This window comes from Balaenoptera acutorostrata, chromosome 15, assembly GCF_949987535.1.
Source record: "Balaenoptera acutorostrata chromosome 15, mBalAcu1.1, whole genome shotgun sequence".
Lineage (NCBI taxonomy): Eukaryota > Metazoa > Chordata > Mammalia > Artiodactyla > Balaenopteridae > Balaenoptera > Balaenoptera acutorostrata.
The window spans coordinates 41,060,569-41,088,540 of NC_080078.1; the positions used below are offsets into that span (position 1 = coordinate 41,060,569).

General features: G+C 43.9%; 1 protein-coding gene across 5 annotated transcripts; it reads left to right on the forward strand.

Moving 5' to 3' along the window:
* The first annotated feature begins 447 nt into the window (after positions 1-447).
* On the forward strand, positions 448-27,378 carry ZNF133 (zinc finger protein 133). 5 transcript variants are annotated; one of them, XM_028168958.2, is made up of 5 exons: positions 448-847; positions 14,947-15,107; positions 16,158-16,284; positions 16,767-16,862; positions 25,470-27,378. In XM_028168958.2, exons 3-5 carry the CDS (start codon positions 16,164-16,166, stop codon positions 27,218-27,220), a joined length of 1,968 nt encoding a protein of 655 aa, XP_028024759.2. In that variant the 5' UTR covers positions 448-847; positions 14,947-15,107; positions 16,158-16,163; the 3' UTR covers positions 27,221-27,378. The 5 variants fall into 5 exon arrangements, with proteins under 5 accessions (XP_028024759.2, XP_028024758.2, XP_028024761.2 ...); XM_007198432.3 differs by lacking the exon at positions 14,947-15,107 and adding an exon at positions 2,033-2,210 and having other exon boundaries at positions 683-847; XM_057530131.1 differs by lacking the exon at positions 448-847 and adding an exon at positions 2,116-2,210.
* Positions 27,379-27,972: the final 594 nt, after the last annotated feature.

Consider the following 27,972-nt stretch of genomic DNA (forward strand, 5'->3'; position numbering starts at 1 on the left):
AAGCTATGGTCTATCAGTGAGGCTCCTGTCACCCCAGTAGATGGATGAGAGGCTGCCCATAAATCTGTGGACTCCACACAGGGACAAGACCTCAGGGCGCACAGACGGATGTTTCGGTTGCGGACATGGGCTGGAACCCGCGTCTGCCTCCTTCGGCCGTGAGATCCCGGTAAGATGCCTTGTCTCTCCCAGTCTCAGTACCCCCCACCCACACGGGTTTGAGTTCAAGGGTTATGTGAACTGGTGGACACCACGCCTGCGCAGCGCTCAAGGAGCGCGGACACAGCCTCGCAGCCCCGCAACTGGAGCAGGGGAGACCGCACGCCCCAAGGCCACCCATCGGCGCCCACCCCAGGAGCCAAACGGAAGCTCCCCTGACACGTCACTTCCGCCAACCGAGGGGCGGGCTCGGCACCGGATGCGGAAGTCACTGCAGGGGTCACTGGGGAGGGTAGTCTTTGAGGCGGAGGCGTTAGAGAAAGGGGTCACTGCACGGAGAGAAGCTACATGCTTTCGCTACATGCCTTATCCACGTGGCTTGAAGAAAAAAAAACAGGGGGAATCCGGGCGCCACAGTGGCCATTCTCCGGTGGCCGGAGCATGTCACCCAGAAACGGCTCCCTCAGAGGCCAGTGGGGGCGGCTGGCGCGCGGCGCGCTTGATGGCGCCGAGCATGCTGGGAGGTGTGGTCCCGGCGCCACCCGAAGATTCTGGGTAGTGTAGTCCTGGCGTCCTGCTGGAGTGGCCCCCGAGCTGGTGGTTCGAGTGACCCCTTGTTCTTTGGTGGCGCTGGTGAGTGTGGCTCCCACGGGCCCTCGCTGCAGCCGTGCCCTTCCCGCGCGGAAAGGTAAGTCCTGAAAGACTGGCCTGCGGGCTGGGGCTGGAGACGGCTCGGGTGGCGGGGAGAGGAGGTTCGGGCGGCTGGGACGCGCTGTCGTGGCTCAGGCCGTGCCCTGCCGGGTGTCACATTTTGGGATGTGGGCGCGCATCTCCGAGGGACGTGGGTGAAGCCCAGCCGCGATGCCCAGTGGTGGCGGCTGCTGGGCTCCGGCCTCGTCCTAGGTTCGGCCTTGGCCGAAATAGCGGTATTGGGAGAGAGGGTCGCTTATGCCACGAGTCCCCGGGTTTAGGGGTTTGAGTAAGTAGGTTTTGGGGGCCTTATGTTTCCGAGGGGGTGCCAGGTGCCAGCAGGCCCCGGTGCCAGGTGTCTCGAGTTCTGGTGGGTGGGAGCTGGTAGCTTTCTTTCGGGCCCGGCTACCCGTCGGCTTTGCTGAGGCCTCCCGCGGATGGGCGGCCGGCGTAGGCCAACGCGCCCGGGATGGGCTGGGTGTGGAGTGGCCATTTTGGCGCGATCTTGCGGGGTGTGTGGGGGTGTCTCAGTTTGGCTGGTCGCCCCTGGGTTTGGGACTTGGAGGAAGAGGTCGTCTGGGGCCCACCGAGCAAATTTTTCAGAGGTAAACCTGGAAACCATCATTGATCACGGGAATCGAGGATTTACACATCTCTGTTGTGGCGCGGCTTTGGGATCTTAGTTCCATTTTAAATTTTTATTACGGAGAAATTTTAAACGGAAATAAATAGAACTCCGTAGACCCATCACCCAGATTTAACCCTTATCACCTCGTGAACAATCTTGATTCATCTCAAAATGATACGCTGAGAATCCTTACAACCCACAGAGGTTCGCTGTCACTGCCCTGCTTAAGAGCCTGGCCTCCACAGCCAGATTTAATCCAGACTCTGTCACCTTATAACTGTGTCACCTTAGGTAAGAGATTGACCTCACTGTGCCTCGGTTATCTCATCTGTAAAATGAAAATAATAAATCTTACTTCACTGGGTTGTGAGGCTAGAATGAGATAAAACTCATCCAGCGCCTGGAACAGTCTCCGGTATATACTAAGTGCCCAGTGAGTGTGAACTTCCCTAGTAAAGATCAGCGGTGAGAGAGGATCAGCTAAGGCCCGGTGTTCCAGCCTACATCCCGGCTCTGTTCCCAGCAAGCTGCCCGCAGTCTTTTCTTCTGTGGCAGGTCCCTTCCTGGTGCCTTTAAGGAGGAGGAAACCCTACCCTGCTGGAGCTTGAGAGTTTCCAGCGACTCTCCTGAACCTTTCGGTTCTCATTCTGCCCCTTGTGGCTCCTGCCTGCCCAGAGAGGACTGCCTGGCGGGCCAGGGGAGGACTCCTGGGCTCCTGACAGCCCAGCCTCAGGTGGGGACCGCTTGCCTTTTGCCTGCTGAACCATGGGTGGGCTTCCTTCGCTCAACTTTGACATCTTGTGCCTTGTGATGCCGCATCCTGGGATCAGGGCCCCAGCTGGTTTCCCCAGGAAGCAAGGCCTGTTGTAAGGGTGGCCATTTTCACAGGGACTGTTCTTCAGACCCCGCGTCCTCCTTCACTACCCCTCCATCCTTGCGCCAGCGCTCCATCTCAGCATTTGTTCAGACCTGCTCACTCCCGGGGCTTGTCCGCCGTGAAGACCTCGGCCTTCTGGTCTCGTTCCATCCAGCTCCCCTCACTGCCTTTTTGTCCCAGGCCTGTCATTTCACACACAGATACCTCAGGAGGCAGCTTACACATAAGGACTTCTCGTTGTAATATAACCACAATTTCGTCATTACACCCAACAAAATTAATGGTTCCTTCTCCAGTTGTTTTAAAGTTTCTTTCAGTCAGAACAGCTCTGGTCAGAGACAGGAGAGGGAGATGTATGTGGAATTCGGTGTGGTGGTTTTCCCTGTCTCTGCCCCTCTCCCCGCATTTCTTCTAACCTTGCAGATCTGGTTAACATCTGCAACTTCTGCCCTTGGTACAAGCTGGGCCTCTTTGTTCTTTCCAGACTTACCTCCTGTTCGGTGGCTGCCGTGTTCTCTCCCCTGTGCTGTGCCCTGGATCCCCTTCTCCTTCCCCGTCTCCACTCCTGCAGCGCCCTTGCTCCTGTCTCTTCTGCACCTTTTTCTCCCTCTGCCCCCCTCCCCCCACCGCTGCCTCTTGTGTTGGGCACCTGAGGTATAAATACTGATCTTGCCATTCAACCTGCTAGAAAAAGACCTTTCTAATCGTTTGCTTCTGTCCCCACTCCAAAGTCAGACTGCCCAGATTCAAATCTCAGTTTCACCATATCTAGCTGTGTGGCCCTGAGCATGTTACGTTACCTCTCTGAGGCTTCTGTTCCTCATCTGCCAAATGGGGCTCAGAATGGTGTCCACCTGACAGGGATGTTGGGTGTGATAACCCTAGCCATGCGGTTAGAGCGCCTAGTACATAAATACTCAGTAATTGTTTGTTAGAATTATTATAATGCTTCCAACTTGTTCTCCAAGTCACCCTTTCAGTGTCCTCCCCTATTCCCCACGCTCGTCAGACCCTGCTTTACAGCTGCATGGAAACTTATCATTGTCTGCTTTTGCTTCTCCGTACCTCTCTGCTTGAGTATCAACTCCTGTGATGAGCTGGGACGCGCTCCCCTGGCGGAGCACCCTGCACGTTCCCGGCAGTATTCCCGGGCTCCCGTTCGCGGTGGGATGCTTGACACATCAGGACCCCAGGGCTCAGGCTGTGTCATGACTGTCCAGCTGTCCCATTGGACTGGGAGGTGGTTCTTTGACGGTCGGTGCCTCATCTTGTGCTTCTTGAGCCACTGATACAGTTCCTGGCACTGGGTTAGACTAAGTGAGTGATGCATGGTGAAGACATGATTGTCATCCTTGCTGGAAGGATGGAAGTTCACATGGGGAGTCTGATTGGAAAGTGCACTGTGGGCATTAGTGGAGTGAGCCCTAAATAGCAAGTTAGTGTGGACTTGATGTGGGTGCAGGAGGGACCCAGTAAAGGGTCTTGAGCAGAGCAGGGACCACAGTTTCCCTCCAGCTCTTGCCCTGCAGCTTTCCTCCCCTTCAGAGCTAAACTCCTTGAAAGAATTCTCTTTTCTTGCTGTCTCCATTAATATCCTTCCATTGCCTTTTAAATATTCCAGTAAGGCTTTTCAGCTTTACCCACTAAAAAATATTCTTTGTCTAAGTTACCACTGAGCTTCCTGTGGCTAAATACCAGTCCACGCTCAGCAACATTTTACGTAGTTGCATTCGTCTTAGGATCTCCTTTCATGTTGCTGTCCCTGCTTTCCAGGTTTTCCTCCTACCTCATAGGCTGCTCCTCCTCTGTCTCCTTGGCTGGCTTCTTTACTCCCAGACCCCCCTGTGGAAGGCCCCGCTTCAGCTCCATCTCTCCTTGGTGGCCCCGTCCACTCTCAAGGCCTGAGATGCCATCTCTCTGAGGTTCAGCCAAGATCTCTGCCTTCAACTCCAAATCCCAGTCTCCTGTCTACTTGGCATTTCCACTTGGGTATCTCATGGGCACCCAAACCTGATGTGTCCAACAACAAACTCTGATCAACTCCCGTAAACATGCCCCGCCCCCGTGGAGGATGGACAGTTCTTTCAGGGAGTTCAGCTGTAAAAGGGAGCAGAGACATGGCAACGCCTTCAGCTTCCTCAGGCTCAGAACTTCGGAGTCGTCCACGACTCCTTTCTTGCTCTTACACTCCACATCCCCAATAAGCAGCCTCCGCCGCTCCCGCCGTGGTCCAGGCCACCACCTCACCTGCATGGTCTTAGCCCTTGAGTGATCGCTCTGCTTCCTTCCTTGTCCCCCTCAGTACAGCTGTGTTAGTCAGTTCAGCAGGCAGGTCATGCATTTGCTCAAAGACCTCCAGTGGCTTCTCACCTCAATCAAAGTCAAAACCTCCCCCTCTCAGTGTCAGTCACCACATACCAGCCACAGTGAACTGTCTCTGTGCCTTGACTGTGCCAGGCCGACTCTTGCCTCAGGGCCTTTGCACTGGCTGTTCTCTTGCATGCGATGCTCTTTTCAGAGTTACTCACTTGGCTCATTCCCTCACAGCCTTCAGATTTTTATTCAATCATCTTATCAGCAAGGCCTTCCTAACCACTATTTAGAATCTCAAAACCCCATCTCTTTTGTGTTACTTCTTTTCTGCTTCCCTGCTTTATTTTCTTTATCTCACTCATTACTTTCTGATCTGGTGTGTGTTTTATTTGTTAATTTAATATGTCCATCTTCCTCCTCTAAACTTGCATGTCAGTGAGGGCAGATGTTTTTGTCTTTGTTCACTTCTGTATCCCCAGGGTCTAAGATAGTGTCTGTCGCACACTAAGAGCTTAGGACATTTTTAATAAGTAATCCAGCCATGTGTAGATGGAACTAATTCTGGGAGGAACAGATCAGGCTGGCGGGGATGTTGGAAGATGGTCTGCAGAGCCTCTCTCATGAGGGACTGTCCCTTCCCCAGCTGGGGTGGGGGTGGGAGGCATAGAGAGTTCTTGGAGGTGGACTCAGTAGACCTTGGTAACTGGTGTGATTTGGCAGGAAGAGGAGTACACCTGGTGCCCGAGTCAGCATGTGGGTGATGGGAAGGGTGCTTCTGTCATTAACGGAGCTGAAGAAGGCAGAGGCACAGCATGTCTGCGAGGGCTTTCATTATTGATTGCTGCACAACAAGCTCCCCAAAACCATGGCGTAGAGGAGCCACTATGTTATCGTCTCTCGCAGCTCCTTGGGTTAAATCCGCTGGGCAGTGCTTCTGCTCCGTGGGAGTTATAGATCCAGCTGAATTTTCCCCCGAAGTCACTTGTGGACTCTTTTGGGTTGGACCATCCAAGACGGTTCCGTCACACATCTGGTGCTTTAGTGGACTGGCTGGAAGGCTGGGGGCACCTGGGCCCCGCACTCTCTCTCCGCAGAGTATTGGGGCCTCTGCTTCTGCGTGGTCCCTCCAGCAGGGGAGTTGAAGTTCTTAAAGTGGCATCTCGGGCCTCCTGAGAGCATAAGCTGTGTAGCCTTCTTAAGACTTAAGCCTGTGGGACTTCCCTGGTGGTCCAGTGGGTAAGACTCCACACTCCCAATGCAGGGGGCCTGGGTTCAATCCCTGGTCAGGGAACTAGATCCCACATGCTGCAGCTAAGACCCAGCACAGCCAAAATAAATAAATAAATATTAAAAAAAAAAAAAAAAGACTTAAGCCTGTAACTGACACAGTGTCACTTGTGCCACATTTATTGGTTAAAGCAGGAATGAGGTCAGTCTGAAGGAGCTCCCAATGTTTGAAGTTGAAATGATTTGAGCAGCAAAATAGTGATAATATTCTTTTTTTTTTTATTTTTTCACATCTTTATTGGAGTAAAATTGCTTCACGATGTGTTAGTTTCTGCTGTACAACAAAGTGAATCAGTTATATGTATACATATATCCCCTCCCTCTTGGGCCTGCCTCCCACCCTCCCTATCCCACCCCTCTAGGTCGTCACAAAGCATTGAGTTGATCTCCCTGTGCTATGCAGCAGCTTTCCATTAGCCATCCACTTTACATTTGGTAGTGTATATATGTCAATGCTACTCTCTCACTTCATCCTCTTTTATTTTTTTATTGGAGTATAGTTGACTTACAATGTTGTGTTCATTTCTGCTGTACAGCAAAGTTATCAGTTGTACATATACATATATCCACTGTTTTTTAGATTCTATTCCCATATAGGTCGTTACAGAGTATTGAGTAGAGTTCCCTGTGCTATATAGTAGGTTCTTATTAGCTATCTATTTTATATATAGTAGTGTGTATATGTCAGTCCCAATCTCCCAATTTATCCCTTTCCCCCCCAACCTTTCCCCCCGGTAACCATAAGTTTGTTTTCTATATCTGTGACTCATTTCTGTTTTTTAAGTTCATTTGTACCATTGTTTTAGATTCCACATATAATAAAGTGATAATATTCTAATATAACCCATAGGATAAACTATAAATCCACACTAAATAAATAAATAAGAAGGGACAACTCTTGCTCACAGAAGAATTCCAATTAATGTATTTATTTATTTTTCATATTTATTTATTTCTTTATTTGGTTGCACCGGGTCTTAGTTGCAGCAGGCAGGCTCCTTAGTTGCAGTATGCAAAGTCTTAGTTGCGGCATGCATGTGGGATCTAGTTCCCTGACCAGATATCGAACCCAGGCCCCCTGCATTGGGAGCATGGAGTCCTATCCACTGTGCCACCAGGGAAGTCCCCAGTTAATGAATTTAGAATGAAAGAGGGAAATAGAACATTGTCATTTGGTCAACACCACAGTAATAATTGTTGCAGACAGGTCCCACAAAATTATGCTGAAATTAGTGGATGGAAGATTGAAGAGAAACAGGTTATTTGTATAATCTCAAAGTATCTCTCCCAAGACATATTAATTATAAAGGGAAAAAGAGTGACTTTGCAATGGAGAAAGCCAGCAGACACTGCCTTAATCAAGTGATCAAGATCAAGGTTAACATCGTCAATAATGCAATATCACGAACCCCTTGATAGGGTGCACTGAAAAAGACACATGACTTCTGAGGAATTCTAGCCCAAAATGAACTAATATCATTCTAATCATTTTTTAAAAATCAGATAAACCAAAATTGACGGATGTTGTTCAAAAATGTCACTTTCATGAAAGAAGGAACTGTCACAGATTGGAGGAGATGAAAGATATATGACAGCTAAATGCAATGTTGGAAGCTCAGTTGATTCCTGGACCAGAAGAAGGACAGGACATTAGTGGAAAAACTGTTGAAATGTGGTTAAGAGTTGTAGTTTAGATAATAGTATTATATCAATGTTAATTTACTGGTTTTGATCACTGTATTTTGGTTTTCCAAGATGTTAACATTAGAGAAAACTAAGTGACAGTTATATGGGAATTGACATTTTTGCAACTTCTTTTTAAGTCTAAAATTAAAAATGAAAAGTTTTATGGATTCATCAATCTTACATTGAATTGGATGTTGGAAGAATGAGTGTTGAGTTTTGTTAAAGAATATTTCAGCATGTATAAATGCAATCATGATTTTTTTTCTTGGATCTGTTCATTAATATGGTGTATTATAGTAATGGATTTTCTAATATTAAACCAGTCTTACATTTCTGGGTAAATCCCACTTTGTCATGGTGAAATATTTTCTTATTGCTTTGAATGATGGTATGTTTTTGCCATGCATTTAATGTGGTAAAATATATATAACATAAGATTTACCATCTTAACCATTTTAAGTGTATGGTTCAGTAGCGTTAAGTACATTCATATTGTTGTGCAACCATCTGTGCTCTCCACCTGCAGAACTGAAACTCTGTACCCATTAAACAATAACTCTCTATTTCCCCTTCCCCCCAGCTCCTCTCAACCTTCATTCCACTTCCTGTCTCTATGGATTACTCTAGGTACCTCATATAAGTGGAATCATACAGTATTTGTCCTTTTGTGTCTGGTTTGTTTCACTTAGCATAATATCTTTAAAGTTCATCCATGTTGTAGCATGTGTCAGAATTTTTTTTGAGGCTGAATAATATTCATTGTATGTATATACCACATTTTGTTTATCCATTCATCTATTGACAGACACTTGGATTACTTTCACATTGTAGCTATTGTGAATAATGCTGCTCACACGAGTATACAAATATCTGTTCAAGTCCCTGCTTTCAATTCTTTTGGGGAAATACCCAGAAGTGGAACTGGTAGATCATATGATAATTTCTATTTTTTTTTGGATAATTTCTATTTTTAATTTTTTGAGGAACTGCTATATTATTTTCCATAGTGGTTGCACCATTTGTACATTCCCACCAGCAGTGCACAAGGGTTGAATGATGATTATGAAAAGTCTGATGGAAGTCTGGTATATTTTTTGCCTAGAGTCACTTAGGATTTTTGTTGTTATTCTTCAAAGCCTGATAGTTTTTCCAGTAGATACCTTGAAGTTGTTGGTTGTGAGTCAATTTTTCCCTTGTACTCTGTAAGCCCTTTCATATTTAGATTCAGGTCATTTTTTAAAAAAAATTTTGTTGGAGTACAGTTGATTTACAATGTTGTGTTAGTTTCAGATGTACAACAAAGTGATTCAGTTATACATATACATATATTCATTCTTTTTTAGATTCTTTTCCCATATAGGTTATTACAGAGTATTGAGTAGAGTTCCCTGTGCTATACAGTAGGTCCTTGTTGGTTATCTATCTATATCTATCTATATATTTTATATATTGTAGTGTATGTATGTTAATCCCAAGCTCCTAATTTATCCCTCCCCCCCCCCCACACATTTCCCCTTTGGTAACCATAAGTTTGTTTTTGAAATCTGCGAGTCTGTTTCTGTTTTGTAAATAAGTTCATTTACATCATTTTTAAAAATTAGATTCCAGGGGCTTCCCTGGTGGCGCAGTGGTTAAGAATCCGCCTGCCAGTGCAGGGGACACGGGTTCGAGCCCTGGTCTGGGAAGATCGCACATGCCACGGAGCAACTAAGCCTGTGCGCCACAACTAATGAGCCTGTGCTCTAGAGCCCATGAGCCACAACTACTGAGCCCAGGCACCACAACTACTGAAGCCCGCGTGCCTAGAGCCCGTGCTCCACAACAAGAGAAGCCACTGCAATGAGAAGCCCGCGCACCGCCAGGAAGAGTAACCCCCACTCGCCGCAACTAGAGAAAGCCGGCTCACAGCAACGAAGACTCAACGCAGTCAAAAATAAATAAAATAAATAAATTTAAAAAAAAATTAGATTCCACATATGAGTGATATCACATGGTATTTGTCTTTCTCTTTCTGACTTACTTCACTTAGTATGATTATCTCTAGGTCCATCCATGTTGCTGCAAATGGCATTATTTCATTCATTTTTATGGCTAATAGTCCATTGTATATATGTACCACATCTTTTTTATCCATTCCTCTGTTGATAGACATTTAAGTTGCTTCCATATCCTGGCTACTGTAACTAGTGCTGCAGTGAACATTGGGGTGCATGTATCTTTTCTAATTATGATTTTCTCTGGATATATACCCAGGAGTGGGATTGCTGGATCATATGGTAGTTCTATTTTTAGTTTTTTACAGAACTTCCATACTGTTCTCCATAGTGGTTATACCAATTTACATTCCCACCAACAGTGCAAGAGGGTTCCCTTTTCTCCACACCCTCTCCAGCATTTATTGTTTCTAGATTTTTTGATGATGGCCATTCTGACCAGTGTGAGGTGATCCTTCATAGTAGTTTTGATTTGCATTTCTCTGGTAATTAGTGATGTTGAGCATCTTTTCATGTGCTTTTTGGCCATATGTATGTCTTCTTTGAAGAAATGTCTATTTAGATCTTCTGCCCATTTTTTGATTGGGTTGTTTTTTTGACATAGAGCTGCATGGGCTGTTTGTATATTTCGGAGATTAATCCCTTGGCGATCGCTTCATTTGCAAATATTTTCTCCCATTCTGAGGGTTGTCTTTTGGTCTTGCTTATGGTTTCCTTTGCTGTGCAAAAGCTTTTAAGTTTAATTAGATCCCACTTGTTTATTTTTGTTTTCATTTTCATTACCCTAGGAGGTGGGTCAAGAAAGATATTGCTGTGATTCAAGTCATCTATTTTTGAAGTTTTCTTGGGTTATAGTTTTAAATATTAGTTCTGTTCCCTCCCCCCACTGCCACCCCAACCCTTTTTTGGTTTATTTCTTTGTTTTCTTCTGCAGGAGCTGCAATTATACAAATGAAATTCTTTGTTTGCCTGTTTTCCATTTCAACCATTTTTTCTCTAACTCTTTTTACTTCTTTATTTCATTTTCATTTCCTCCTGTTAGCTTTCAGTGGCCATCATGTTTTCAGTTCACTCTATTCTTCCTTGGTGTCTTATAATTTAGTCTTCATTTCTTTCTTTCTTTTTTTTTTTTGGCTGTGTGGTTTGCAGTATCTTAGTTTCCCACACTTATTTACAAAACAGAAACAGACTCACAGATTTCAAAAACAAACTTATGGTTACCAAAGGGGAAATGAATTGATAATTCATTCTAATGGCCAGTTTTTGTCCTTCATTATTGCTTTAGGTTTCACTGGTTTTGTTCACAACGCAATGTTTTTTCTGTGTATACTTTTTACTTTTTAAAAGAAAAATCTTAAAAATAAAGGAGGCAATAGCATAATGAACATCCTTATGTGCATCATCTTGATTTAACACTTGTTTATATTTTGCCATATTTGTTGCTTCTGGGTTTTTGGTTTTTGGGTTCCTTTGGTGTTTAATAATTTTTTAATAATTTTTTATTAATGGAAAAATTTCAAACATATTCAAAGCAAGGAAACTATAATAAAACTCCAGCTTTAACAGTAAGCACTGTGTAGCAGTCTTGGGAGGGGGGTGGTTTGTCCAGTTTTTCCTGAAGTGTTTTTTTTTTTTTTCTTTTTTGTAAATACATTTATTTATTTTTGGCTGCGTTGGATCTTCATTGCTGCCCGCGGGCTTTCTCTTGTTGCGGCCGTGGTGCGCGAGCTTCTCACTGCAGTGGCTTCTCCTGTTGCAGAGCACGGGCTCTAGGGCTTATGGGCTTAGTTGCTCCACGGCACATGGGTTCTTCCTGGACCACGGCTCAAACCCGTGTCCGGAATTGGCAGGTGGATTCTTAACCATTGCGCCACCAGGGAAGCCCTCCTGAAGTGTTTTTAAAAGCAATCCCATGGATCATTTCATCCATAAATACTTCAATGTATATTTTTTTAAAAAACAACCACAGTAATACCATTTTCACAACCCCTCAAATTAATAATGATGTGTTAACATCTACAGTCAAATAGATAGCCTGAAAAACGTCCTTCTACATTTAGCTTGTTGGAATCAGGAGAGTTTGGGACCAAACCTACTGAAGGCCTGACTCTGAACATTTTTCCAGGGCCTTGGTAAAAACCAGACTGTTACACTTCCACCGTGCCACCCCTCCCCCAGTTGTGGGGTTGGAGAGCAGACCCTGACTCGCTCACTGGGAGAGCATTTCCAGCTGACACCCTCTAATTTCTGCTTTCCTTACCCGGATCTGCCTTCTGAGATATCATCCTTTAGGGATACCAGGAAAAATGGCCACAGGGTCCCGGGAAGCCAGGGTAATGGTGAGTGTTTGCTGCATTTCCACACTGGCTGTCGCAGGATGGACACAATCCCTTCTCTTGTCTTGACCACCTTGTTGGCACCTGGCAAAGTCCAGCTCTAGTCCTGGAAGTGTATCTTATCTTACCTGCAGCCTGTTTGACCCATGACTTGGTCAGTTTAGGAAGTTACCATCCCTGGAAATATTACCCGTGGAAAGGCACAGGATCAGAAAAGGTGCAAGAAAAACCTTTAGTTTACACCTCAGATTGAACCCTGGCACAGAGACACACTACAACAACAAAAACAAAAACCAAGCAAATCTGGGGAATCTGAGTTCCAGAGTTGCCATAGTATAAGATTCAGATATCCCATTTTCAATAACAAAAAAAAATCACAAGGCATACAGAGAAACAGGACAGTATAGCCCATTCTGAGGTTAAAAAATAAATCAATAGAAATGACCCCCAGTAGAGGCCAGATGGTGGACTTACTAGACAAAAGACTTTAAGACAGCTGTCAGAGCTAATGGAAAACATGAATGAGGTCAAGAAAACAATGTAAAAACAAAATGGAAATGTCAATAAAGAGATAGAAAACATGAAAAGGAACCAAGAAGCTTAATGAACTCTAAGTAGGATAACCTCTTAAAAGAGACCCACACCAAGATACATTATAATCAAGCCAAAGGCAACAGAGAATCTTGAGAGCAGCAACAGAGAGCTCAGAACTTAATCACAGATGTATGATCAGGTGATTTTCAACAACACTACCAAGACCATTCCATGTGGAAAGGACAGTCTATTCAATAGATGCTGCTGGGAAAACTTATACCCACATGGAAGAGAATGAAAATTAACTCAAAATGGATCAGAGACCTAAAAAGGTAAGAGCTAAAACTGTAAAACTCTTAGAAGAAAACATTGAGGAAAAGCTTCATGAAGTTGGATTTAGTTATGATTTGTTGGGTAATAACACCAAAAGCCCAGGCAACAAAGAAAAAATAGATAAATGGGACTTCATCAAGGTTAAAAACTTTTGTGCGTTAAAGAGTGTATATTTGCAAGTCATATATCCGATAAGTAATTAATATCCAGAATATGTAAAGATCTCAGAAAACAACAACAACAAAAACCAAACACCCCAATTCAAGAACCGTCAAAGGACTTGAATAGACGTTTTTGCCAGGAAGATATACAGATAGCAAATAAGCACATAAAAAGATGCTTACTGTCACTAATCGTTAGGGAAATGTAAATACCACAATGAGAGATCATTTTATACATTTCACATGATGGCTATTACCAAAAACTCAGAGAGCAGCAAGCGTTGTCAAGGATGTAGGGATACTAGAATCCTTTTACATTGCTAGTGGAGATATAAAACGGTGCGGCTCCTGTGGAAAACAGTGCAGTGGTTCCTGAAGAAACTGAACATAGAATTACCATTTGATTCAGCAATTCAGCTTCTGGTTATATACCCCAAAGAACTGAAAGCAATTTGTATGGTAGTACTATTCACAATAGCTAAAAGGTGGATACAAACCCCATGTCCATCAGTGGAGGAATGGTATATACATACAGTAGAGTATTTTTTAGCCTTAAAAAGAAAGGAAGTTCTGAGTACATGCTTCTACATGGCTGAAACTTTTTTTTTTAATTTTTATTTTATATTGTAGTATAGTTCACAATGTTGTGTTTCTGGTGTACAGCACAGTGATTCAGTTATACATTTACATGTATCTATTCTTTTTCAAATCCTTTTCCCATTTAGGTTGTTACAGAATATTGAGCAGAGGTCCCTGTGCTATACAGTAGGTCCTTGTTGGTTATCTGTTTTAAATATAGTAGTATGTATATGTCAATCTCAAACTCCCAATTTATCCCTCCTCCCCACCTTTCCCTTTTGGTAACCATCTTTGTTTTCTAAGTCTGTGAGTATGTTTCTGTTATGTAAATAAGTTCATTTGTGTCATTTTTTTTTTAGATTCTGCATATAAGCAAAATCATATGATATTTGTCTTTCTCTGTCTGACTTACGTCACTCCAGGTCCATCCACGTTGCTGCAGATGGCATTATTTCATTCTTTTTTATGGCTGAGTAATATTCCATTGTATATATGTACCACATCTTCTTTATCCATTCATCTGTCGATGGACATTTAGGTTGCTTCCATGTCTTGGCTATTGTAAACAGCGCTGCAGTGGACACTGGTGTACATGTATCCTTTCAAACCATGGTTTTCTCTGGATATGTGCCCAGGAGTGGGATTGCTGGATCATATAGTAGCTCTATCTTTCGTTTTTTAAGGAACCTCCATACTGTTTGCCACAGTGGCTGCACCAATTTGCATTCCCACCAACACTGTGGGAAGGCTCCCTTTTCTCCACACCCTCTCCAGCATTTATTGTTTGTAGACTTTTTGATGGTTACTAGTGTGAGGTGATATCTCATTGTAGTTTTGATTTGCACTTCTCTAATAATTAATGATGTGGAGCATCTTTTCATGTGCCTCTTGGCCATCTGTATGTCTTCTTTGGAGTACATGGCTGACACTTGAAGTCATTATGCTAAATGAAATAAGCCAGCACAAAAGGACAAATACTGTATGATTCCACTTATTTGTGATAAACAGACTAGCCAAATATTGAATACGTGGAGACAAAGTAAAATGATGGTTGGTTACCAGCGTTTGTGAGAAAGAGGGAGTCACGACTTAATGGTTACAGAGTTTCAGCATGGGATGATGAACAAGTTCTGGAGATGGAAAGTGGTGGTGGTTGTAAAACAGTGTCAACATACTTAATGTACTGAAATACGCACTTAAAAATGGTAAAAGTAGTAAAATGTTTCTGTATATTTTACAATAAAAATTTAAAACCTACAGGCTGCTACTACACTCGACCTATTCTGTATTCTACCACTAGGTGCCTTTTATTCCTCCCAAGTGGTTCTGCTTCCCATGATTCAGGCTCTCTCTCTTTCTTGGCCCACAGTGTCCTCTGCTTTGCTCCCCACACGCCTCATCAGGAATACCTGGCACCTTCCTCTTCCCTTGATTCCTGCCCTTCCCTCAAGACCAAGTTCCTGGGCCTCTCATGAAACCTTTCCTGATGTCTGTATTCCAGTGCACTCTCCATTTTGAAATAGTGTTGAGGTAAAGATAGTAAAATGGGGCAGGCGGATGAGAATGGCACGTAGAGATGAATTTGTAGACCGAGTAGCCAAGAACGTCCACGCTGAGCATCCACAGTGTGGGACGGGAAGTTTAATGGACTGTTACCCACATTTCGTAAGTGAGAAAGCAGAGGTGCTAGTTGATGGCAGGGTGGGCCCCAAACCAAGGCAGTAGGGTTCAAGTTCGTGCTCTTTACCACTCGCTGCTTGTGCCTCTCAGACCAGGGAAGGCCAAAGGTGCCATGGGATTGAAGGGAAGGACAGAGTTGTATTTGGTCTTTGCCATAGTTGAATTGTGCTAACTTCATTCTGATGCTTCAACATTAAAACCATTGTTCAGGGCTTCCCTGGTGGCGCAGTGGTTAAGAATCTGCCTGCCAATGCAGGGGATGTGGGCCTGAGCCCTGGTCTGAGAAGATCCCACATGCCGTGGAGCAACTCAGCCCGTGCGCCACAACTACTGAGCCTGTGGTCTAGAGCTCGCGAGCCACAACTACTGAAGCCCGTGTGCCTAGAGCCTGTGCTCTGCCACAGGAGAAGCCACCCAATGAGAAGCCCACGCACCGCAAAGAGTAGCCCCCACTTGCTGCAACTAGAGAAAGCCCATGTGCAGCAACGAAGACCCCATGTGGCCAAAAATAAATAAATAAAAGAACCAAAGCTTAAAAAAAATAACAACATTGTTCAGACTAGTCTTTTAAATTCTTAAGGTCTGTTGCTTTACTGTTATTTAATTTTTATGTTGTTTGCTCTTCCCTCAGCCTAGATTTAATGTTCCCGAAAGTTAAAGACTCCATTTTTTTGTAGGTATTCTCCAAGACAGCCCATTCAGTATCTCGAATGTGTAGGTTAAGTGCCACTGCCCCGATGGTGACATGGGTTAAAAGTCTTGGAACACAGGGCACCAGGGTCAAAGACAAAGTCTAGATATCTCACCAACCTCCCCCCGGGCAGCCTTCTGCCTGCCCCTTACCCTGAGTCCTGGGCAAGGCTGGCTCCTGGGTGAGCAGGGCTGTATTCTGTGTTACAGGCACACATGGCATTCAGAGATGTGGCTGTGGATTTCACCCAGGAGGAGTGGATGCTGCTGAGCCCTGATCAGAGGTCCCTGTACCGGGAGGTGATGCTGGAGAACTACAGCAACCTGGTCTCGCTGGGTAAGCCTGGCATCTCTCAGGACCCGTATCCCAGCTGCTGGGTACTTTAGGCTGTGCTTGAAGCAGCTATCTTGCTTTCTGACTTTGCCTTTGGGTTGGACTCAAAAGCAGAGACACTCTGTTCCGTCTTTCCCCAGAGAAGGTCTGATTTTGTAGAATTGAAATGTGTAGAGGTGTGTGTGTGTCTGTGTGTTGTGTATGCGATAATCTGCATTTCTAGGCCTTTTCTCCCAGTCTCTTGGGTAAGCATGACATGTCTTCCTAGTTATTATCTTCTTTTAAATGAGGGAGTTGTTCTCTCCCCAGGTTGGAGTAGCGTCAGTGAGCTGTCATCCTGGTTTCCCCTCCCCTGCAGAGAGCTCCCCACTCTCAGGTCTTTCCCACCACCTTTTGAAATTCCCCACCCAGTGTGGCTCTGAGTTCAGGAACTGGCTTTTGAGCCTGTAACCTACAGCCATCTTGTTTTCTTTTCCTATGAGCAGGGATTCCATTTTCTAAACCAAAACTCATCACCCAGCTGGAGCAAGGGAAGGAAACCTGGAGAGAAGAGAGAAAATGCCCACCGGCCACTGGCCCGGGTAAGTGGGGAACACTGGGCAGCTCAGGGGGTTGGGGGCGAGAAGGCCTCACTCAGGTGCTGGGGAGGGAGGCTGTTGTGCTGGCCCCAGGGTCACCCTGTGTGCTGCCTGCCATGTGACCTTCCAGCCCTTCATCTGCACTCGAGCTTTTTTTTGCCCTCTCTGCCTCACTCAGTTCTCTCCCACATTCATAGGCTTCTTGCTCTTGTTACTATATTTTTAAAAGATCAAGCAAGAATGTGGAAGTAAAACTGAGTGAGCTAAAGAAAAAAGGCAAGCCCAGTGGGAGGAAGGAAGGCTATAAAAAGCCAATTGGGAAATTGAAATGGAATTCTAAAAAAATTTTAAGAATGGATTTCACCCAGGAGGATGAAACTTTAAATGGTTATATAAGTACCTATATAATCCTCAATTTTGTCTCTTAGCCCTCAAAGCCTGAACTAGTTACTATTTGGCCATTTAAGAAAAAGTTTGCTGACCCCTGCTCAAAGGGATTACAATATACAGCCTTCACTTTTCCTTTTCTACTTATTCTGGATACCACTTTATGTAAAATGTAAGAACAGTGCAATTGCACACTTCAAATTAAACCCTTTTCCCCACTTGGTTTTATTCTATAGTTGTCATTTGTACTGCACCTCTATACTTTCTAAACTCCCTAATACAATGTTAAAATATGTTTTAAACACTCATATGTATTTATTTTTTAATCAAAAGAAAAAATGTTTTTATACTCATCCAGATAATTTACCATTTTCTGTGCTCTTCATTATTTTCCTGAAGATTTGAGTTTCTACCTGATAGCATTTTCGTTGTCTAGCATTTCTTGTAGTACAGGTGGCAGTGTATTCATTTAAATTTTGTTTTTCTGAATGTGTATTTCATCTTCATTCTCGAAGGATATTCTCACTGGATATAGAATTCTAGATTGGTTTAGTTTTTCACCACGTTAAAGATACTGTTCCCCTGTTCTGGCCTCTACTATTTCTGATGAGAAATCAGCTGTCATTTACACAATTATTACCTTGGTTTTTTTGTTACTTTTCTTTTTAAACCTCTGGCTACTTTCAGAGTTTTCTGTATATGTTTGGTGTTCATCTCTTTGACTGTGACATAACTGAAGAAACATGCTTTTCTTTGTATTTTCCCTGCTTAGGGCTTGCTGAGATTTTTGAATCTATAAATTTATGGCTAGAGCCAAATTTGGGCAATTTTGGGGCATTATTCTATCATGGTTTTTTTCTGTTCCCTTCTCTCCCCCTTTTGGGGACTATAGTTACATGTGTATTAGTCCTTTTTACATTGTCCCACAGGTTGTTGAGCCTGTTTTTTTTTTTTTTTTTTTCCCTCTCTGTTCTTCAGATTGATTTCTGTTGATCTGTCATCTCCAATATGCTACTAAGTTCTGGCTAGTGAATTGTTCATTTTAGATATGGTATTTTTTCAGTTTTGTCATTTCCATTTACTTTTATTATAATTTTCCATTTTCATGATAATATTTCCTAACTGTTCATTAATGAAGAGCAAATTTTCCTTTACCTTCTTTAGCAGAATAACTCAGATACTTAGTGGATACATTTTTATTTATTTATTTATTTATTTTTTAACATCTTTATTGGAGTATAATTGCTTTACAATGGTGTGTTAGTTTCTGCTTTATAACAAAGTGAATCAGTTATACATATACATATGTTCCCATATCTCTTCCCTCTTGCGTCTCCCTCCCTCCCACTCACCCTCCCTTTCCCACCCCTCTAGATGGTCACAAAGCACTGAGCTGATCTCCCTGTGCTATGTGGTTGCTTCCCACTAGCTATCTGTTTTACGTTTGGTAGTGTATATATGTCCATGCCACTCTCTCACTTTGTCACAGCTTACCCTTCCCCCTCCCCATATCCTCAAGTCCATTCTTTAGTAGGTCTGTGTCTTTATTCCCGTCTTGCCACTAGGTTCTTCATGACTTTTTTTTTTTCTTCTTAGATTCCATATATATGTGTTAGCATACGGTATCTGTTTTTCTCTTTCTGACTTACTTCACTCTGTATGACAGACTCTAGGTCCATCCACCTCACTACAAATAACTCAATTTCGTTTCCTTTTATGGCTGAGTAATATTCCATTGTATATATGTGCCACGTCTTCTTTATCCATTCATCTGTTGATGGACACTTAGGTTGCTTCCATGTCCTGGCTATTGTAAATAGAGCTGCAATGAACATTTTGGTACACGACTCTTTTTGAATTATGGTTTTCTCAGGGTACATGCCCAGTAGTGGGATTGCTGGGTCGTATGGTAGTTCTATTTTTAGTTTTTTAAGGAACCTCCATACTGTTCTCCATAGTGGCTGTATCGATTTACATTCCCACCAACAGTGCAAGAGTGTTCCCTTTCCTCCACACCCTCTCCAGCATTTATTGTTTCTAGATTTTTTGATGATGGCCATTCTGACAGGTGTGAGATGATACCTCATTGTAGTTTTGATTTGCATTTCTCTAATGATTAATGATGTTGAGCATTCTTTCATGTGTCTGTTGGCAATCTGTATATCTTCTTTGGAGAAATGTCTGTTTAGGTCTTCTGCCCATTTTTGGATTGGGTTGTTTGTTTTTTTGTTACTGAGCTGCATGAGCTGCTTGTAAATCTTGGAGATTAATCCTTTGTCAGTTGCTTCATTTGCAAATATTTTCTCCCATTCTGAGGGTTGTCTTTTGGTCTTTATGGTTTCCTTTGCTGTGCAAAAGCTTTTAAGTTTCATTAGGTCCCATTTGTTTATTTTTTATTTTTTTATTTTTTTAAACATGGTATATCTTTCCAGCTGTTTGTGTCATCTTCAATTTCTTTTTTTTTTTTTTAATTTTTTTTATAGCTACTTTATTTATTTATTTATTTATTTTTTTTGGCTGTGTTGGGTCTTCGGTTCGTGCGAGGGCTTTCTCTGGTTACGGCAAGTGGGGGCCACTCTTCATCGCGGTGCGGGGACCGCTCTTCATCGCGGTGCGCGGGCCTTTCACTATCGCGGCCCCTCCCGTTGCGGGGCACAGGCTCCAGACGCGCAGGCTCAGCAGTTGTGGCTCACGGGCCCAGCTGCTCCGTGGCATGTGGGATCTTCCCAGACCAGGGCTCGAACCCGTGTCCCCTGCATTAGCAGGCAGACTCTCAACCACTGCGCCACCAGGGAAGCCCCATTTGTTTATTTTTGTTTTTATTTCCATTACTCTAGGAGGTGGATCAAAAAAGATCTTGCTGTGATTTATGTCAAAGAGTGTTCTTCCAATGTTTCCCTCTAAGAGTTTTATAGCGTCCAGTCTTACATTTAGGTCTTGAATCCATTTTGAGTTTATTTTTGTGTATGGTGTTAGGGAGTGTTCTAATTTCATTCTTTTACATGTAGCTGTCCAGTTTTCCCAGCACCACTTATTGAAGAGACTGTCTTTTCTCCATTGTATATCTTTGCCTCCTTTGTCATAGATTAGTTGACCATAGGTGCGTGGGTTTATCTCTGGGCTTTCTATCTTGTTCCATTGATCTGTGTTTCTGTTTTTGTGCCAGTTCCATATTGTCTTCATTACTGTAGCTTTGTAGTATAGTATGAAGTCAGGAAGTCTGATTCCTCCAGCTCTGTTTTTTCTCCTTCAAGACTGCTTTGGCTATTCGGGTCTTTTGTGTCGCCATACAGATTTTAAGATGATTTGTTCTAGTTCCGTAAAAAATGCCATTGGTAATTTGATAGGGATTGCATTGAATCTGTAGATTGCTTTGGGTAGTGTAGTCATTTCCACAATATTGATTCTTCCAATCCAAGAACATGGTATATCTCTCCATCTGTTGGTATCATCTTTAATTTCTTTCAACAGTGTCTTATAGTTTTCTGCACACAGGTCTTTTGTCTCCCTAGGTAGGTTTATTCCTAGGTATTTTATTCTTTTTGTTGCAGTGGTAAATGGGAGTGTTTCCATAATTTTTCTTTCAGATTTTTCATCATTAGTGTATAGGAATGCCAGAGATTTCTGTGCATTAATTTTGTATCCTGAAACTTTACCAAATTCATTGATTAGCTCTAGTAGTTTTCTGGTGGCATTTTTAGGATTCTCTATGTATAGTATCATGTCATCTGCAAACAGTGACAGCTTTACTTCTTCTTTTCCAATTTGTATTCCTTTTATTTCTTTTTCTTCTCTGATTGCCGTGGTTAGGACTTCCAAAACTATGTTGAATAATAGTGGTGAGAGTGGACATCCTTGTCTTGTTCCTGATCTTAGAGGTAATGCTTTCAGTTTTTCACCATTGAGAATGATGTTTGCTGTGGGTTTGTTGTATATGGCCTTTATTATGTTGAGGTAGGTTCCCTCTATGCCCACTTTCTGGAGAGTTTTTACCATAAATGGGTGTTGAATTTTGTCAAAAGCTTTTTCTGCATCTATTGAGATGATCATATGGTTTTTCTTCTTCAATTTGTTAATATAGTGTATCACATTGATTGATTTGCATATATTGAAGAATCCTTGCATTCCTGGGATAAATCCCACTTGATCATGGTGTATGATCCTTTTAAAGTGTTGTTGGATTCTGTTTGCTAGTATTTTGTTGAGCATTTTTGCATCTATATTCATCAGTGATATTGGTCTGTAATTTTTTTTTTTTTTTTTGTAGTATCTTTGGTTTTGGTATCAGGGTGACGGTGGCCTCATGGAATGAGTTTGGGAGTGTTCCTTCCTCTGCAATTTTTTGGAAGAGTTTGAGAAGGGTGGGTGTTAGCTCTTCTCTGAGTGTTTGATAGAATTCACCTGTGAAGCCATTGGTCCTGGACGTTTGTTGGAAGATTTTTAATCACAGTTTCAATTTCATTACTTGTGATTGGTCTGTTCATATTTTCTGTTTCTTCCTGGTTCAGTCTTGGAAGGTTATACCTTTCTAAGAATTTGTCCATTTCTTCTAGGTTGTCCATTTTATTGGCATAGAGTTGCTTGTAGTAGTCTCTTATGATGCTTTGTATTTCTGTGGTGTCTGTTGTAACTTCTCCTTTTTCATTTCTAATTTTATTGATTTGAGTCCTGTCCCTCTTTTTCTTGATGGGTCTGGCTAATGGTTTATCAATTTTGTTTATCTTCTCAAAGAACCAGCTTTTAGTTTTATTGATCTTTGCTATTGTTTTCTTTGTTTCTATTTCATTTATTTCTGCTCTGATCTTTATGATTTTTTTCCTTCTGCTAACTTTGGGTTTTGTTTGTTCTTCTTTCTCTAGTTCCTTTAGGTGTAAGGTTAGATTGTTTGAGATTTTTCTTGTTTCTTGAGGTAGGCTTGTATAGCTATAAACTTCCCTCTTAGAACTGCTTTTGCTGCATCCCATAGGTTTTGGATCATCGTGTTTTCATTGTCATTTGTCTCTAGGTATTTTTTGATTTCCTCTTTGATTTCTTGAGTGATCTCTTGGTTATTTAGTAACGTATTGTTTCGCCTCCATGTGTTTGTGTTTTTTACGTTTTTTTCCCTGTAATTCATTTCTAATATCATAGCGTTGTGGTCAGAAAAGATGCTTGATATGATTTCAGTTTTCTTAAATTTACTGAGGCTTGATTTGTGACCCAAGATGTGATCTATCCTGGAGAATGTTCCGTGCACACTTGAGAAGAAAGTGTAATCTGCTGTTTTTGGATGGAATGTCCTATAAATATCAATTAAATCTATCTGGTCTATTGTGTCATTTAAAGCTTCTGTTTCCTTATTTGTTTTCATTTTGGATGATCTGTCCATTGGTGTAAGTGAGGTGTTAAAGTCCCCCAGTATTATTGTGTTACTATTGATTTCCTCTTTTATAGCTGTTAGCAGTTGCCTTATGTATTGAGGTGCTCCTATGTTGGGTGCATATATATTTATAATTGTTATATCTTCTTGGATTGATCCCTTGATCATTATGTAGTGTCCTTCCTTGTCTCTTGTAACATTCTTTATTTTAAAGTCTATTTTATCTGAAATGAGTATAGCTATTCCACCTTTCTTTTGATTTCCATTTGCATGGAATATCTTTTTCCATCCCCTCACTTTCAGTCTGTTTGTGTCCCTAGGTCTGAAGTGGGTCTCTTGTGGACAGCATATATATAGGTCTTGTTTTTGTATCCATTCAGCAAGCCTTTGTCTTTCTTTTGGTTGGAGCATTTAATCCATTCACGTTTAAGGTAATTATTGATATGTATGTTCCTGTGACCATTTTCTTAGTTGTTTTGGTAGGTCCTTTTCTTCTCTTGTGTTTTCCACTTAGAGAAGTTCCTTTAGCATTTGTTGTAGAGCTGGTTTGGTGGTGCTGAATTCTCTTAGCTTTTGCTTGTCTGTAAAGCTATTGATTTCTCCATTGAATCTGAATGAGATCCTTGCCAGGTAGAGTAATCTTGGTTGTAGGTTCTTCCCTTTCATCACTTTAAGTATATCATGCCACTCCCTTCTGGCTTGTAGAGTTTCTGCTGAGAAATCAGCTGTTAACCTTATGGGAGTTCCCTTGTATGTTATTTTTCATTTTTCCCTTGCTGCTTTCAATAATTTTTGTCTTTAATTTTTGCCAATTTGATTACTATGTGTCTCAGCGTGTTTCTCCTTGGGTTTATCCTGTATGGGACTCGCTGCGCTTCCTGGACTTGGGTGGGTATTTCCTTTCCCATGTTAGGGAAGTTTTCGACTATAATCTCTTCAAATATTTTCTCGGGTCCTTTCTCTCTCTCTTCTCCTTCTGGGACCCCTATAATGCGAATGTTGTTGCGTTTAATGTTGTCCCAGAGGTCTCTTAGGCTGTCTTCATTTCTTTTCATTCTTTTTTCTTTATTCTGTTCTGCAGCAGTGAATTCCACCATTCTGTCTCCCAGGTCACTTATCCATTCTTCTGCCTCAGTTATTCTGCTATTGATTCCTTCTAGTGTAGTTTTCATTTCAGTCATTGTATTGTTCATCTCTGTTTGTTTGTTCTTTAATTCTTCTAGGTCTTTGTTAAACATTTCTTGCATCTTCTCGATCTTTGCCTCCATTCTTTTTCCGAGGTCCTGGATCATCTTCACTATCATTATTCTGAATTCTTTTTCTGGAAGGTTTCCTATCTCCACTTCATTTAGTTGTTTTTCTAGGGTTTTATCTTGTTCCTTCATCTGGTACATAGCCCTGTGCCTTTTCGTCTTGTCTATCTTTCTGTGAATGTGGTTTTTTTTTTTTCCCACAGGCTGCAGGATTGTAGTTCTTGCTTCTGCTGTCTGCCCTCTGGTGGATGAGGCTGTCTAAGAGGCTTGATGGGAGGGACTGGTGGTGGGTAGAGTTGTCTGTTGCTCTGGTGGGCAGAGCTCAGTAAAACTTTAATCCACTTGACTGCTGATGGGTGGGGCTGGGTTCCCTCCCTGTTGGTTGTTTGGCCTGAGGCAACCCAACACTGGAGCCTACCTGGGCTCTTTGCTGGGGCTAATGGCAGACTCTGGGAGGGCTCACGCCAAGGAGTACTTCCCAGAACTTCTGCTGCCAGTGTCCTTGTCCCCACGGTGAGCCACAGCCACCCCCCGCCTCTGCAGGAGACCCTCCAACACTAGTAGGTAGGTCTGGTTCAGTCTCCCCTGGGGTCACTGCTCCTTCCCCTGGGTCCCAATGCGCACACTACTTTGTGTGTGTCCTCCAAGAGTGGAGTCTCTGTTTCCCCCAGTCCTGTCGAAGTCCTGCAATCAATTCCTACTAGCCTTCAAAGTCTGATTCTCTGGGAATTCCTCCTCCCATTGCCGGACCCCCAGGTTGGGAAGCCTGATGTGGGGCTCAGAACCTTCACTCCAGTGGGTGGACTTCTGTGGTATAAGTGTTCTCCAGTCTGTGAGTCACCCACCCACCAGTTATGGGATTTGATTTTACTGTGATTGCACCCCTCCTACTGTCTCATTGTGGCTTCTCCTTTGTCTTTGGATGTGGGGTATCTTTTTTGGTGAGTTCCAGTGTCTTCCTGTCGATGATTGTCCAGCAGCTAGTTGTGATTCTGGTGTTCTCGCAAGAGGGAGTGAGAGCACGTCCTTCTACTCTGCCATCTTGGTTCCTCCCCCTGGGGAAATTTTTATTTAGATTAATTACGGAAGTTAACAGGGCTTGAATTGGTCAGGGGCACCAGTCACTGGGGGGCCTAGACTATGTTTGTGTTGTTTATTGCTGAAAGCCTACTGCCTTGTAGAAATTCTGGCACAAAGTAATCCTCTAATGAATATTTGTTAGTGAGGCGGGACACTCCAGTTCAGGTGTTTTCACTCGTGATCTCTTTAACCGTGACTATGCTGCCTCCTCCACCAGGGGTCCTCCAGTCTGAATGACTGCTCTCCTTCCACCCCATTCTCCTAGGGAAACAGGGGAGACAAAGACCCTTCCACGAGGGTCCTGTGGTTAGATCTCTCTGTCATAGAATACCATTTGGGCCCAGTTTCTATCACTGTGGTGGCTGGGCGTTAGGAGGTAAATGTAGCAGGTCCTGTGAAGGAAGTCTTGCTGGGTAGCCCATAAGTTCTAAGCATTTGGAAGAACAGGGAATCAAGTCTTAACATCAGATGAGGCAGAACTGCTCCGGCTGCCTCTGGTCTCAGTTCTGACTCACGCTCCTCTCTCTGCAGCAGAACCAAAGCCAGAACTCCACCTCGGTCCCTTCCGCCCTCCGGACTTCTCCAGTCAGCAGTTCCGCATGCAGCACACGCTGTGTAGTCCCCCTCCCTGGATCTTCACGTGCTGGTGTGCAGAAGAGCCTGTCCGGCCAGGAGATCCGTGCCCTGGGGACCAGCAGCAGCAGCAGCAAGCCTCTGATGGAAGTCCCTGGAACGATAACGCAGAAGGTCAGGAGAGAGAAGGCACCCAGCCTTTGTTTGGAAGGACAAAGAAAAGGACTTCAGGTGCGTTCCCCAGGCTGCCACCCCAGCAGCAGCCGGTCAGCTCTGGGGGTGGCATCCAAGGCGTGGAGGTAGCGGCCAGCCCAGCTCAGACGGGGAACCCCGAGGAAACAGACAGACTGTTGAAGAGGATAGAAGTCTTAGGATTTGGCACAGTCAACTGTGGGGAGTGTGGACTGGGCTTCAGCAAAATGACAAACCTGCTCAGTCACCAGAGGATACACTCAGGGGAGAAGCCGTATGTGTGCGCGGTGTGTGAGAAGGGCTTTAGCCTAAAGAAAAGCCTTGCCAGACACCAGAAGGCACACTCGGGGGAGAAGCCCATCGTGTGCAGGGAGTGTGGGCGAGGCTTTAACCGGAAGTCGACACTCATCATACACGAGAGGACACACTCAGGCGAGAAGCCTTACATGTGCAGCGAGTGCGGGCGAGGCTTCAGCCAGAAGTCAAACCTCATCATACACCAGCGGACACACTCTGGGGAGAAGCCCTACGTGTGCCAGGAATGTGGGAAAGGCTTCAGCCAGAAGTCAGCTGTTGTCAGACACCAGAGGACGCACTTGGAGGAGAAGACCATCGTGTGCAGCGACTGTGGACTGGGCTTCAGCGACAGGTCGAACCTCATCTCACACCAGAGGACACACTCCGGGGAGAAGCCTTATGCCTGCAAGGAGTGTGGGCGGTGCTTCAGGCAGAGAACCACCCTTGTCAACCACCAGAGGACACACTCCAAGGAGAAGCCTTATGTGTGTGGCGTGTGTGGGCACAGCTTCAGCCAGAATTCAACCCTCATCTCACACAGGCGGACACACACTGGGGAGAAGCCTTACGTGTGTGGGGTATGTGGGCGAGGCTTCAGTCTCAAGTCACACCTCAACAGACACCAGAACATACACTCAGGGGATAAGCCCATTGTGTGTAAGGACTGTGGGCGAGGCTTCAGCCAGCAGTCAAATCTCATCAGACACCAGAGGACACACTCAGGGGAAAAGCCCATGGTGTGTGAGGAGTGCGGGCGAGGCTTCAGCCAGAAGTCAAACCTCGTTGCACACCAGAGGACACACTCAGGGGAAAAGCCGTACGTGTGCAGGGAGTGTGGGCGAGGTTTCAGTCACCAGGCAGGTCTCATCCGGCACAGGCGGAAACACTCGAGGGAAAAGCCTTACACGTGCAGGCAGTGTGGACTCGGCTTTAGCAATAAGTCAGCTTTAATCACACACAAATGGGTACACTTGGAAGAGAAGCCCTGTTTATTCAGAGAGTGTGGCCAAGGCTTTCCCCAGAAGTCACACCTCATCTTACATCAGATGACACACCAGGGCAAGAAGCCTTATGTGTGCAAGACGTGTGGACAAGGCTTTAGCCAGAAGTCTCACCTCAGCAGACACAGGAGGATGAAGTCCGCCCACCACAAACTGCGACTTCAGTCTGACCCTGAGGCCTACTCAGAGCAATCTTCTGACCCCTTACACTCTCTTTGAGAGTGAAGATGGTGGTGAGGACTGAATAATCAAACATCTTACACTTTCATGAAACGCATTCCATAAGTGGTCAAAGGACATTTGACTTCATTTACTTCCTCCATGCTAAGTCTTCATGTTTTGTGGTCTTTTGTTCTAATAAACTGCTTCTTTACAAACCTTGGCTGTGTACCTCATTCACTCCTCTATGAAGATAGGGAATAAGGAGTGTTACGGAAATCTTGAGCTGCTGAGTCCACTATTCCATAAAAATTCAATTCCTTGTAAGACATAAGAACTGAGTCACTCCGTATTTATTGGAAAAGTCTGGTCCCCTGTATAGGGAGAGAATCTGGGGACTGTATTCAGGGGATTCAGGTGAGGGGAGGGAATCTTCCAGGAAATATGGCTTCCCCTAGCCATTCCTCTCATCTGCAGCCCCCTTTCTTGCCCCTCTCCTCCTGGCTCTGAAACATCTACATTGTTGCCTTTGCTGAATCATCCCCTAACTACCTTTATTGCTTTTTTTAAGGCTTTAGTCCCTAGTCGTCATGTCTTGGGGCCCCCTTGACAATATATTGTCCCCAGCACTCCAGTCTCAGAGCCTGGCCCCCCGGCTATGACAGCCTTGGGTCTCCAGTCACACCCATTCAGATCACCAAGAACATGGTGTTCTGATAATGAGACAGCCTGTAAGCAGGTTCCCTCCTAAGCCCTTCGGTAACAGGAGTAAGACTTGAAGCCATATTCCCCAATCAGCCCTGTAACATCAG